Here is a 14,296-nt window from a genome sequence, read left to right as displayed (position 1 = left end):
AGAACCCGAGTGTGTTACATTTTTCTCGTTGCTTTCTTATAGAAATAGATAAATGCACAAAGTGTATACACGATAGAGAGGTAGGACTTTCGCGATTGAGTGTTGTTTCGATTCGAGTGGTGGGGGGAGGGAGTATTTTGTATACGTGGTGAACGAGGGACAGGGGTGGGGGGGTCTCTCTCTGACGCGTGGACGACTAACCTGCTAGCCGCAAGGCCGACATTCTCTGAAACTCGGGCTCCTGCAGCCACTTCCACATCCGCCGGAAGGTCTCGCGGCCACTCTTGAGCTTGGACCACGGCTTCGGGTTGCGCAGCAGGTCGCTGAGGGTGCCCTGGCTGCGGCACAGCACCCGCTGCGCGAAGATCGCCTGCGGTATGCTGTACCTCTTGAGCTCGGCGCTGATCCGCTGCGCGAGCTCCTTCGTGTTGATCTCCTCGACCTCGCTGGCGCTGCCGTTGCCCGCCGCCGACACCGTCTTCATCACCACCGACGTGTGTTGCACGTGCTGCGTGTGTGATATCGTCTGCTGCTGCGGCATCGACTGTTGCTGCTGCTGCTGCTGTTGCTGTTGCTGCTGTTGTTGTTGCTGCTGCTGTTGCTGCTGTTGCTGCTGCTGCAGTTGCGTTTGCATGGTTGGCGGCGGCGATGCCGCGCTCGGCACCGAATGCGTGCCGGGCGGGGAATGATGCGATGGCGCGAAACTCGCCGTGGCCGAAACGGCCGGCGGCGAGGACGGGCTAAGCGCCGCCGGACTCTGCTGTAACCGTGGTAGAAAAGCCGGGTCGTAATGCGGACTCGCGGACGACTTGTGCGGCGAGTTGAGGCCGCTCTGACTGTACGCGCTCTGCGGTGAGAGCGGACTCGGTTGTAATCCCGCGCCCGGCGACGGATAATTGTGCGGCGGTGACATGCCCATCGTAGGTAGCTTGTCGTACGCGTACGGCGAGCCGCCCATACCGAGGCCGATGTTACCCAGGCCGTTGTTCTGCATGACGGCGAAACTACCGGTGACGCCGCCGGCCGCGTGACCGCCGTAAACGAATTTGTCGCTCATCGTAGAGATCGGCGGTAACGGCTGCAGCGGCGTCAGCGTGGCGTACGACGAGCCCGGACTGAAGCCGGGCGGCGACATCCTCTCGGCGACCGAGGTCAGTGTCTGATACGTCGGCTCCGGCTGCATCGCCCTGAAGTCCGTCGCGTCGATCATGCTCGCGACCGACACGCTGATCCCCGACGTAGGCGTTAGCTTGCCCGGACTGAGGAGCTCCGAGTCGTCGGCGTCGCGCGAGTCCACGTCCACGTCCTGAGGCGGCACGATCACCGACAGGGACTCCCGCGCGCTCTGCCTGCCACCGCCGCCACTACTACTACTACCACCACTGCCACTACCGCCGCCGCCGCTGCCGCCGCCACTGCCGCCGCCGTTACCACCGCTGCTGCCGTTGCCGTTGCCGTTGCCGTTGCCGTTGCCGCCACCGACGGCGCGTCCGCCGCCGCTGCCGCCTCCGCCACCGTCACCGTTGCCTCCGATTCCGCCGCCGCCGGCACCGCCGCCACCGCCGCCGCCACCACTATCACCGCCACCACCACCGCCGACGCTCGGCGGATCCTGGGACGACGACAGATCCTCCGCGGCGGCGAGGTCTCGCTCCTCCTTGACGCCGAGCGCGCCAGCCGCGAGCAGTTCCAGCGGTAGGCTCGCGCACGCGATGTCGGGGCTTTGAGAGGCCGACGAAGACATACCCTCGACGCTACCTCCTCCGTTACCACCACCACCACCGCCGCCACCACCACCACCACCACCCCCGTTACCACTGCCGCCGCCGCCGCCGCCTCCGCCGCTCCTACCACCCCCCGTTTCGTGCACGACCTCGTGCTGATGCTGCTGCTGTTGATAATGGTGGTGATGGTGGTGGTGGTGCTGGCTGTGATGGTGATGATGGTGGTGGTTGTGATGCCTACCCCCACTGAGCACGGTGCCCCTACTGTTACCTCCACCTCCACTATCACTTCCTCCTCCTCCTCCTCCTGCGCCTCCGCCTCCTCCGCCACAGTTCCCATTCGAGCCGCCCCCACCGCCCCGGCCATGCGTAGACACCGCCACCGGGGAATCGACCGAGTCCAGTAATTGCTCGCTATGCGATTGATGATCGCCTATGTCCCCTATACCTTCCATTTACGCACATCTAGTTCGGTAGTGGGCGCACTGCCACTCGCTCCTTCGCTGTCGTACGCCGCCGACGACGACACTCCGTCGTACCGCGTGGCCACACAGGTCGCACCGCACTGCACCGCAACACACCACACAGCGCGCGCGGCGCGCGCTTAAGTAGTTCTTTTTTTTCCGCGATACTTTCTTCGCGATCGCGAGCAGTACTCTCTACTCTCTGTTCTCTTCCTCCGTTTACGTCGTTTTGAGAGAGAGAGAGAGAGAGAGAGAGAGGGTTGCAACAGAATCCTCTCTCCGATCACTGATCTCGTTGATCTACTCTCATCACTGATTACCGCACGACCGCGAAACGACGACGTGTACGATCCTCCCGGCGACTACCCCGCGAATACAGCGCGTAAGCGGACGACAACGACGATGACAACGATGACAACGACGACGACGCTGATGCTGAGGCTCCACCGTCACGTCGGATCGGCATAAGGAGCACCCGGTGGTAGCGCAACGACCACCGTGCGCCCATGACACCGCGCGAGTGCGGAGCGAGTGAGAGCGCACGCTCTCTGCGCTCGCGCGTCCGAGTGCGAGCGCACCCGGCACCGGCTCTTCCCGGTGGAAGAGACGAGGAAAGAAAGAGAGTGAGAGTGAGTGTGAGAAAGAGAGAGAGAGAGAGCGAGCGAGCCGCAGGCGGACCCAGAACACGAGACGAATGGGGTCGATTTCACCGCACTCTGTCCCGCACCGCTGCCTCCGTACCGTCTCGTTCTCTAGCGGGGACTTGTTCCGCTCCGCCCCCTTCCCCTAACGGTCCCTACTCCGGGTGTTCCGAGTCACACTACCGGCACCACTGCCACCTGGTCCGTTCTACTACCCTGTTACACTGGTCCGTATTACTACCACTATATCACTACCGCTCGCGCGCTTCTTCGTGTCGCGTGCCGCCAAGTTCCTCTCCTGGTCCAGGTGCGACCGCGTCTCCGTCCTCCTCTTCCTCCTCCTCCTCCTCCCCCTGTCCCCGCCACGTGTCAGTTTGTCCGTTCCGTTCGTTCGTTCTTCGTTCACGGAGGGGAGTCCGTTTCGCTCACACACTATACACCATCACTGTCACTATCACTATACACCAGCACAAGGCTATACACCGTCAACAAGGAGCCGTTACCGTTGTACCTGCGCAGTGGTCCCGTTCGCGCCTTTTCTCCCCACGATCGGAGCCGAGGGTCCGCGTCCACGTGAAGGCGACCCGGAAAGACGGTGCCGGAAACTACCGGGCAAAATCTCGCTGTCTCTTATCCCCCTCGCGACGATCCGCGCGCGACTACGAGTTTCCGGACAGTCGGCCGGAAGACAGCTATTCGCGACGACTATCGACCTTCGCGATCGTCCTTTGGTGTCTTTCTTTCGCTCGCGGCTCGACGAGGTTGCGAGTTGCGAGGGTGCGACGACGATAACTTCGTACGTACGCAGCAGTTAAGTGACAGAAGCGACCCCTCGCCGGTCACACTCTCGCCGGCTAAGCCACCACCATCAACGGCGCGCCACTAAGGGTGTGTGGGTGACACGAACACCCACCGCCCACCACCGTCACGACGTCGACGACGACGACGACGAGGACCACCACCACCACCGCCACCGCCACCGCCGCCACCAGCAGCGACTTCAACTACTACGACGCCGCCGCCGCTGGCGTCAGTCAGCTTTCTATCGATTTTCCGATACCTCGTGACCAACGTGGCTCGATGCGCGCGGCTCGATACTTCGAGCATAAACATCGACTCGCGTCACCCGCGTCCACCCGTCGTCACCGCCATCGCGTACCGCGTCCCGCTCGACCTCGACCCAGCCGCTGATGAGAAGGCTGCTCCGAATTCGACGCGATTCGATTCGCGATCGTCACCCGTTTTCTCCCTGCAACGAAACGTCGCCTGTCTTTTCGGAGTATACAGTCGGGGCACGGCGCGACGAATTGTTACTCGAAGAAAATCGTCCGTCCCTTCAAAAAATCTGACACACTCCGCAAGGGCCCCCCGCGGAGATGTCCGCGACACTTCACAGTCTTCTTTCGCGATCTCCTGCGAGAATCGGCCTCGACTCTAGTTTCCAACTTCCTTTTTCCTCGAACTAGGTCGCCGACCCGCCGACGTGATAGTTGACGCCGCGGAAAGTTACTTCGCCCTTCGCACCAAGTTTCTCGAGTGTGCAGTGCACTGCGTACTTTGCTCCTCTTCTCCGCCGGAAAATCGTCGACGCGGTCGGTCAGGTTATTTAAACGCCGATCTGGCCGGTCGATCGCCGAATCGATACATCTCGGACTGATCCAATACGAGAATCGCTCTCTCCTCGCGAGGCGTCGATCCCACGCGCGCGCGCGCGCGGGCGCGCGTAAATCGCCTTCGAAATCACGCGCTGCCGGTCTCGCTCGACCTCCAACTTCAGGATCGAAACGCCGATACGCCGATAAGGTCCGCGTCGTCCACCATGACGACGGCCCGCCGCGCCGAGATTCGCTCTTCAAGATGTCGTCTTCCTCCCGTGGCCGCCAGAACGAACGATCCGCGAGAACGATAACTCGATCGAGCGACACCGATGGCGGAATTCACCCACATGCGTATACACACATGTACACACACACACACACACACACACAGACACAAACGCGCGCGCGCGCGCGCCTGGCAAGGGTGGCAGAGAAGAAGAGGGGTCGTCGACGATTGGTCGCGGCCGGCGTCGATACGGAGATCAATGGCCGCCCGCTCTCCTCCCGCTGGAGACAGAGAGAGAGAGAGAGAGAGAGAGAGAGAGATCGCGACGGCGTCGAATCGACTGTCAAGCACTTCGGCCGCGCGCTTTCGATCGATCGGCTTTTGCCGGAGTCGAAGTCGCGGCCCGACGCTTCGCGCGGCGCGCTCGATGGCGCACCTGACCTCGAAGGGTGGCGCGAAGAGAGGAAAGACAATTCCTTCGGATACTTCTCTCCCTTCGGGGCCGAGCGGTACGGGGGTACTTCGGGCGCGACCGATCCTGGACTTCGTAATCCCGCGACTCGCCGACGCCGGCTCTCTCGCGCGCTCGCGTGCGCACGCTTCAAAGCGCACCGCGAGGCTCTCTCTCCTCTATGTGTGTGTGTATGTATCTCTCTTTCTCTCTCTCCCTTTCCTTCTTCGCACCCTCAGCGCCTCCCGCTGTCGTCGGCGTCGTCCTTGTCCGCCCGAATTCCGTCGCAGTTTGCCCGGCACGCAAATTTTCTCTCGAGAAGACGCGACTTCCTCGGCGGCGGAACGAACCCTCTTTTTTTCTTCCTGCTCTTCTTATTCCTCTTCTTGTGCTCCGCGGTGATCCCTCGGACCTCGGATATCGGACCGTCCGCGGGAACCGCGCGTGGCGAGAAGGAGCGTTTCTTTACGGCAAGGGCGCGCACGAGGTCGAATAGTGTCGTGTTGTTGGAACACACGGAGAGAAAACGAACGCGTCTCGCGCTCGCACGGAGTTGTGCGGAGTTGCGCAAATCGCGAATGCTACGCTACGCGAGAGCCTCCAGCAGGAGGGTGCCTTTCTCTCTCTTTCTCCCTTTTGCTCTTTCTCTCTCTCTCTCTCTCTCTCTCTCTCTCTCTCTCTCTCTCTCTCTCTCTCTCTCTCTCTCTTGAGGGGCGAGACGGGAACGACAGAGTTGAGGGGCGCACGAGGGGGTTGCAAGAGCACCACGGGGAGGAAGAGGGGCGGAGATCTCGCCACGGGGATCTGTAACGAACTCGATACGCAGGGGTCGAGGAGAGGGACGGGACGGCAACGGGGGATGAGGGGCGAAGAAGGGAAACACGGGGAGGGACGTGGGGGAACGAACGAGTCAGGGGTGGCCCAGGGACCACTCGACCGCGTCTGGTACCCCAAACGACGCACAATGTTGCTTCTCAATTAGACGAACCTCTTCCTATATGGCTTCGCGCGCCCGCTTTTTTTTCTTCTATTCCGTTCCCTCGCGGCAGCTTGGATCGATAGCCGGGTTCGATGCTCCCGAGGTTTGATTTATCGAGCGACGGGGAACAATCATCGATTCCGCTTCTACTCGGAGCTGTGTTTGCTATCGGCGGCATTGTCAGGTCGATATCGATCCGTCGAATTGACTGACACACCGCGGTTGTCACGCCGCAGTATCTTTATACCAGCAACTGCGCGCGCGCGCGCGCGCATTGGCTTCTCAAAAATTTATTTAATTCTATTGAGCTGTTCGCGCGCGCGCGCGCACGAGAGAGAGAGAGAGAGAGAGAGAGAGAGAGAGAGAAGACAAGACAGACGGAGTAGAATTTTTGAAATTAATGGGACAGTCGAATGAACAACAGTGTATTTTGAATAATCGAATAACACGGTATATACGGAAACATTGAATTTTTCATTATTAAGCGCGCATACAGGATTCATTAATGTTCAATTCAATGAAAGCCAAATAAACGGAAACGAAATCATTTCTGTATAACAGTGTGATATTTCAATATACAAAGCTTTATAGTTTGACGAGCGCGTTGTACTTACACTACTTACAGTCTTAACTTTATACGATTAAATATTCTGAAGTGCTCAAGAGCGTTTTGTATCTTAACAACAATGATAAGCAACACCACAACAAAACATTCCATCGGAAAGAATAAAAATAAACTATTTAGATAAAGATATGTTCGTTTATGTATAATAATATAGATAAAAATAATACTATTTACACACATATATATTTAGATATATAATACGTAATATATTATATCAGGCACAAACAAACAGGTTTTTGCGAAAGTTAGGTGTTAATTTTTTTTATTGTATTTTGTTACTGTTATTGTGTTTACGATCCGTCCGAAACAAAAGCAAAATTTATAATTATAATTATGAACGTGAAATATCAAATATTTTTTAAAATTGAAAAAGCAATGCTCGTGCCAACACAATCTTACATGATTTTAATTATAATATATATGGAAACAATATAAAAAAGTAAATAAATCTCTTTAGTAAAGAGAAGAGTCTTGCATTTAATAATCTTCTTTCTTCAAAAATACCTATATACTCTAAGATTTTCTCGTACAAGATGAAAACCTACATGGATCGTTAAAATATATAAGATAAGCTTAAAAGAATAAGTTAAAATATATACCTACAAGAAAGATTCGCAACACTTTGGGGATTGCGCGCATGAACGAAAGCATAATTTTTCACTTAAATTGAATTAAATATTTTAAAAGTTTTCATATTTTTATAGCATATTTTATTACAAGAAGCGGGGAAGAAAGAAATACATTTTGTACAACTTGTACTTGTCAATGAACAATACGTTTTTAGAATAATCAGCTTCTAAACAATTGTTTTTGTAATTTTCAAAACGCTTGATCTCAATCGGCTGCTTTAAATAGGCGTAATAATAATTAGTAAGGTAAAAATTATACAGTATTATTTTATTTCATTTTATTTTATCTTATAACTTTTTATACATAATTCATGCCCCTCAACTAAACATGTCACTAAGACTACAGAGTTTTTTAAAAATTACGTCATGTGCGCGCGAATATTTTTTCTCAAGCGAAAATCGACGTCCGAAAGGGGCATAAAGAGTATGATAAACGACAGATATAAACAGTGTGCGAATCCATACATCTTATTAAAAGGAAATCTGAGAAATCCGGGACTGTGTGTATAAGTCATCGCGATGTTAGGTGCGGCGCTAGAATTACACAGCCATGCGGAGAGAGAGCCGCGGACGCTCCGTTGTTGTGTGCCTCGGACTGTTTGCTAAGTAGTTGCCAAGGAGTATAGAGCTTCGGAATACAAGGAGACTTATGTCTGTCCGTCCGTTCGATCGCGGGAGCGCGTCGGATGCAACCACGGTGCGGCACGCCGCGGCGGCGATGCGCTGCCGGCTCTACGAGGCGGCCATTTACAATTCAATTCATCAGCAATTACAATACAAGTGACTCACCCGTCCACTCATCTACCAACTCCCTCCTTCCCCCCCTCCGCCCCCCTTGCCTGCCGGTTTCCAATTCTATACGTACAGCATTCTCCGGAAAGGTCGCAAACTTTGTCGGGACTCCAGGTTCCGCCGCGCGGAATTTCCAAGATGAATCGGAAGGGGTTTCGGTTTCGTTTCTGATTCGCGGAATTAATCGATAGTTACCGTGAAAAGCTGCGATTTTTCCTGATCCGCGCAATCAAAGATTTAATAAGTTTCAGGCGTTTAAATATTAATATTTACAAAAATGCTGAAAAATATGGTATACAAAATGTGCATACACATATCGCGGCACCGCGCGTTCTCCAATGTATCACTTTTAAGATATCGCCAGTCGAATCTTGATAGCCGATAAAGTATAATATTAGCTAGATTATTAATGATCGACGTCGCCAGATTGAGAAAAATGACGAGCGCGATCAACGGCGGCGGAAGGCCGTATACATATATCGCCGCGAGGTAAGGAATCGATCGGCCGATCGAGTATTCGCCGCGGCGCCTTCGCGACCTGATAAAATTTCGATGTAGAACGCGTCGAGGGCCGGGTGCGCGTATTGCGGTTATCTCGATTTCGAGATTTAGATAAGGCCGATGAGCGGCGATAGCGGGAACGTGGAAACGTAACGTAACGTAACGTAACACGGCGCGGCGGAGAGTCCTCGGGAATATTTTCCCAGGACGAAATTCGTCCGTCCGCGATGTATTCGCGACAAAGTGAAATCGATATCGGCGTTACAGTTGTATCCGGCGGCCGGAGTCGAGCGGAAAGAAACGGCGGATTAAAGCGCGAGCGGATAAATTCGCCGCGTGATTAAAGCGCGCCGCGGATTATGCCCGGCGCGGGAAAATAAATATTCAAAGGGGGATACGCGTAATATTCATATCGAATAATATTCCCGAGCAAATTTCACACACGCACGCATGCACGCACGCACGTATACACGCGCTATTTATTTATTTTAAAATTTGTTTTGCATTTTTTTCTTCATTTAATTTCCCGACGCACACGCTAATGAATCCGGAATGGTGGGTTATTTCTGCAGCATTACACAAACCGACGTTGCTTACATCAAAGTATATATACATTACCAACGTATGCCGCGGCGCTCATAAATTACGCCCGTGCTTCTAGGCCAGTCATATTAGACATCGAACCTTTCAATTACTCTTTTCAGGTTGCAACCACCATGAATCGCTTTGATTTAAGGTGCTGTAAGTGGGATTAATTTTGCTTTGCATAATAAATGCGCATTAAAATGTTATTAACAATATTATCAACAAAAAACGCGATTTTTTTTTCTTAAATATCTTGAAAACTAAGCAAGATAGGGTAACTTACTATACGTACCTTTTTTGTAGAGCGTAAAATTATCTACAATAATGATCTGAACAACATTTATCGTCAAGTCAGTCGTTATTAGCTTGCACGCGCCGTTAAAGTCCGAGACTCGGATCTCGAAAACCCTCGATTTCATCGTTTTTTTGATGTTGCGTCGGTGATTTTTTTCAGTCATTTAAAATGGAATTAAAAATTCCCAAAAAATCACACATTATCTGAGAACTACAAAGAATACTTTTCAGGGTGTAACCGATTTTTTAGACCTTTTTTCTTTAGTTTGTAGCTATGTAAGCAAAAAATTATGATTTTTTGGACTACTCTTAGTTTTTCGCTGTTTTCAGACCTTAGAATTTATTTGAGATGAATTTTATCGTATGCATCTTGTTGTGGACGAAATTTGCAACAAAAAAGGACCCTTGTATTTTTTTCGTACGACAAACGCTGATTTTTTTATTGACGCGCAAAGTTATCCAATATTGCGCATAGGTCGGATAACGCTTATTTTACACTAAAATAATTATTTTTTATTAAAATTTACGTAATTTGTTGCATTATTATTGAACCATATTGCAAAGCCGTTTTCAACACATTCTCTCATGTTTACTTATTTATTAACAAATTGTTTATTTAAAAATTATTATAAACAATTAAAAAAACATATTATAATCGTACTCGTCGTCTAATATCAACTCGAAAAATGTTTTTTAAAAATTTATTTATATTATTTACAACATTTTTTTTATTCAAACATACAGACAGTGCATTTTTTGACTATTTTCCACACCACCTCTGAGGTAAAGTCAATGGTGCGTTTTTCCTTAAAAAAAAACCCCCCAAATTTACTGAAAAACGTACGATTTTTTGACGATCTTGAGGCAAATGTTAATATTCATCAACATCTGCGTGTTGGATAATTTTAGTATCCAAGGAATGTCAAAATAATTATCACATAGAAAGGACATATATTCAATGCTTGTGGATTAGGCCTACTGGGAAAACCACAAAAAACGCACCATTGGCTCAGAGATGATGCGAAAAATAGTCAAAAGATGCACTGTATGTTTGAATAAAAAATGTTATAAATAACATGAATAAATTTTTTAAAAACATTTTTTGAGTTGAAATAAGACGACGAGTACAACGAATATAACATATTTTTCTAATTGTTTATAATAATTTTTAAATAAACAATTTGTTAATAAATAAGTAAACATGCATGAGAGAATGTGTTGAAAATGGCTTTGCAATATGCTTCAATAAAAATGCAAAAAATTACGTAAATTTTAATAAAAAATAATTATTTTAGTGTAAAACAAGCGTTATCCGATCGACCTGTACGCAATATTGGATAACTTTGCGCGTCAATAAAAAAATCAGCGTTTGTCGTACGAAAAAAATACAAGGGTTCTTTTTTGTTGCAAATTTCGTCCACAACAAGATGCATACGATAAAATTTGTCTCAAATAAATTCTAAGGCATGAAAACAGCGGAAAACTAAGAGTAGTCCAAAAAAATCAAAATTTTTTACTTACATAGCTACAAACTAAAGAAAAAGGGTCTAAAAAACCGGTTACACCATGAAAAGTATTCTTTGTAGTTCTCAGATGATGTGTGATTTTTTGGGAATTTTTAATTCTATTTTAAATGACTGAAAAAAATCACCGACGCAACATCAAAAACCGATAAAATCGAGGGTTTTCGAGATCCGAGTCTCGGACTTTGACGGCGCGTGCAAGCTATACGACTGACTTGACGATAAATGTTGTTCAGATCATTATTGTAGATAATTTTACGTTCTACAAAAAAGGTACGTATAGTTAGTTACTCTATCTTGCTTAGTTTTCAAGATATTTGAAAAAAAATAAACAAAATCGCGTTTTTTGTTGATAATATTGTTAATAACTTTTTAATGCGCATTAATTATGCGAAGCAAAATTAATCCCACTTACAGCACCTTAAATCAAAGCGATTCATGGTAGTTATGCAACCTGAAAAGAGTGATTGGAAGGTTACCCCCCTAAATTAGTCTAATATGACTGGCCTATTCGCGATTCTGCAAATACAGGATTAATCTGTTTTTATATTTAAAAATTTTCACATTTTTTTTTTACAACTTTTTGAAATGCGGATTTTCCACTTCTACCCTGTAACATCTTATACGGCGTCAGGAAAATAATAGGGCTCGTTAATGCCAGAATTTTACGGTCCTGGAGGGGTAGTTTCTCGACGCCGCGGAGTGGGGGGACTCGTCGCTGAGGACGAGCAGAGGGGTATAGGGGGGGTGAGAACTGCGATGTAACGTCGATATCGCGCTCTATACGAGGCGTCGCGACGCCGCGAGTGGGGCGCTCGCACGGGGCGCGGAGACCAGAAGAGGCAGGAGGGGATAAGGGGGCGAGTTCTACATGGGTAAAATAATCGATAGCGGCGACCGATATGTATGTGCCCGACCTGTGTATAACGCGCCCGCACACGTGCACGCGCGACCAACCCCCTGCACGTTCACGCCCTTTGCCGCGTGTGCGTGCACGTGTGTGCGTGCGGACGCGCGTATGCGTGTATGTGTGTATGTGGCACGCAGGCGCACGGTGTCGCACGAATTCACGCGCGTGAGATCGATGGGCACAGGCGGACGCGGCGGCGTTTACGTGGGGCTTCGACGACGACATCGACTTTCCCCGCGCAATCGTTGACCGTTGTTGTTAACCGCGAGACACTCGCCAATGGGGGATTTAAATCCAGTTTTCGATCTTTCACGGCGGAACTCGCGCGCCGGCGGCGGTGCCGCTCTCGAACGGGTCGATTCGGCGAAAAACTTCTTCTCGTTATCGCGCACAGTTACCTCTACTGTGCTTATATCTGTTTAATGTCCAAAGAAGCACCGCGCGTCCGCGACGCAACGTACAAAAGGGGGCGCCCGCTTACGAATGGAGACATCATCAAACGGGCGAAACCTCGTTGTAAAGGTGTAAATTCGCTTAGGGCTAAATATAGCCGCCTCCATCGCGAAATCTCTGTTCATAAATAATAGCGTGCTCCTTTTAATGTTGGCGACCCACTTTTCCATTTTGCGCGATATTCTCGCAATTTCCCTGAAATACCTGAAATAAATCGCGCGTTCCGTGAAAGAACTCCATTGCATATTCTTCGATCGTACGAAAAACAAAAATAAATCGACGTAAAATCGACGGATTAAGATGTAATACGTTAAAAATTTATACGTCGCGAAGTTTAAATACGAATCAACGTTTTGGATTCACATTCGAGAATCGAGAGAAGGATCGCCGCTCAGAATTTTTGCGAATCCTCGAACGTTCGACTTTGAGTACAAAAACTCTTGCCGATCCGGGCGACCGGGCGATTGCGTAAAATTCGATCCGGGCGCAAAAAGATCTCCGTGGGGCCGAATGATTTTTGCGAATTAACGAGGTCCCGATGTATCGGCTTTTCGCCGTTCCCGCGGAATGCAATTAAATCGAAAGAGAGCCCGCGGACTCTCGATATATCGCGATAATACGCGACGATTCGTGCGCCCGGCTGTCCCCCGCGTTCCCCCATGATTTTAACGCGAATTTCGCGCAACGCGACGCCGCAATAAAACGAATAACGTCCCGCTTGACGATCGTAGCTCGTTTCTTCCTTTTTTCTTCTTTTAATCCGCCAAACGCGTGGAAACGCAGAGAGATGATGCGTCCTCGCGTTTTCCCCCGTCGTCGCCGAGCCGTACACTTTCTTTATGGAAATCGATATCTATAATTATTTCATCACTCGCTCCGCGCATAGTATTACGCTCGCATTATGGGACTCTACAGACTACTCGGCTGGACGATGGAGACGATGATTGCGAACAACAAAAGTAGCGCAACAAAGTATAATTAAATATCCCGCCCTATTTTATTAAAATAAAAAGCTCGGCGTATCACGTGAAGCTGTGATAACTAAATAGAAAGAAAAAAATGAAGTCTCTAGAGTTTCACGTTGTGCAAAATAAATCGACGGTATATATGCCTGATTATAGAAATATTGAAATATGTATAATGTTTCTCATATTACATCTCGCTACGTTTAAAGAAAAGTCATTACGGTAATTCGATAATATAATTATAACAATTTCGCCGAGGGAGAAATATTATAGGGATGAATAAAATATAGAAATGCTGAATAAATTATAAAAGTATATCCGAGAGATTCGACTGGGAGATTTGCGTCGTCTTGTGTAATCGAATAATTTTCATGTTATCTGTACTTGAGTTTCGCGAAAATCTCCCTCTTTGGTCGATATTACTTATTAGCGATTTGCTACAAACATTTATAGATCATAGACGTCAGATCAGAACATGAAAGTGGAGATATGCTATTCCGCGTAATTAACACAAACGACATACAGGCGTACTCATTGGCGTAACTGGAGCAGCGTGTATATACATGTAATACATGGGCGTTGATACATCAGAGAGACGTCAAAGTCTCTCCTTTCCCTCCCTCCCGCCTCCCCCACTCTACCTCTCTCTGTAATTTTCAGAGTCTTTAATAATCACTTTCGAAAGATACGTAAATATAAACAGTTTCATCGGGATGAAAGAAAAAAGAATGACAACTTCTCTGAGAGAGATTATACGTTTTGAGTGATTAAAGAAAATTTTACCTGACTTGTTATCCTTTAGTTTATTTCTTCAAAAATTTATTTGTGTCTTATTTATTTTATAAAATAGATTATATGAAAAAAATAGTATATCTTATAAATAATTATGTAAATCTGTCTTTATCGTTCGATATATACATGTATAGCAATGGTGTC

General features: G+C 48.8%; 1 protein-coding gene across 6 annotated transcripts in view; it reads right to left on the bottom strand.

Moving 5' to 3' along the window:
* Positions 1–2,436, bottom strand: part of LOC143904335 (uncharacterized) — an 85,010-nt gene extending 82,574 nt beyond the window's left edge. For all 6 annotated transcript variants that reach the window (XM_077418937.1, XM_077418939.1, XM_077418940.1 and 3 more), the window contains exon 1: positions 202–2,436. In XM_077418937.1, coding sequence (XP_077275063.1) covers positions 202–2,179 — 1,978 coding nt within the window. In that variant the 5' untranslated portion in view covers positions 2,180–2,436. The remainder of the gene's footprint in view (positions 1–201) is intronic.
* Between the last annotated feature and the right edge of the window lie 11,860 nt (positions 2,437–14,296).

The sequence above is a fragment of the Temnothorax americanus genome, unplaced genomic scaffold (genome assembly GCF_048541705.1).
Source record: "Temnothorax americanus isolate GAGA-0224 unplaced genomic scaffold, ASM4854170v1 Scaffold50, whole genome shotgun sequence".
Taxonomy (NCBI): Eukaryota; Metazoa; Arthropoda; class Insecta; order Hymenoptera; family Formicidae; genus Temnothorax; species Temnothorax americanus.
The sequence above is the reverse complement of the archived record's forward strand: the minus strand, read 5'-3'. Positions and strand labels throughout refer to the sequence as shown.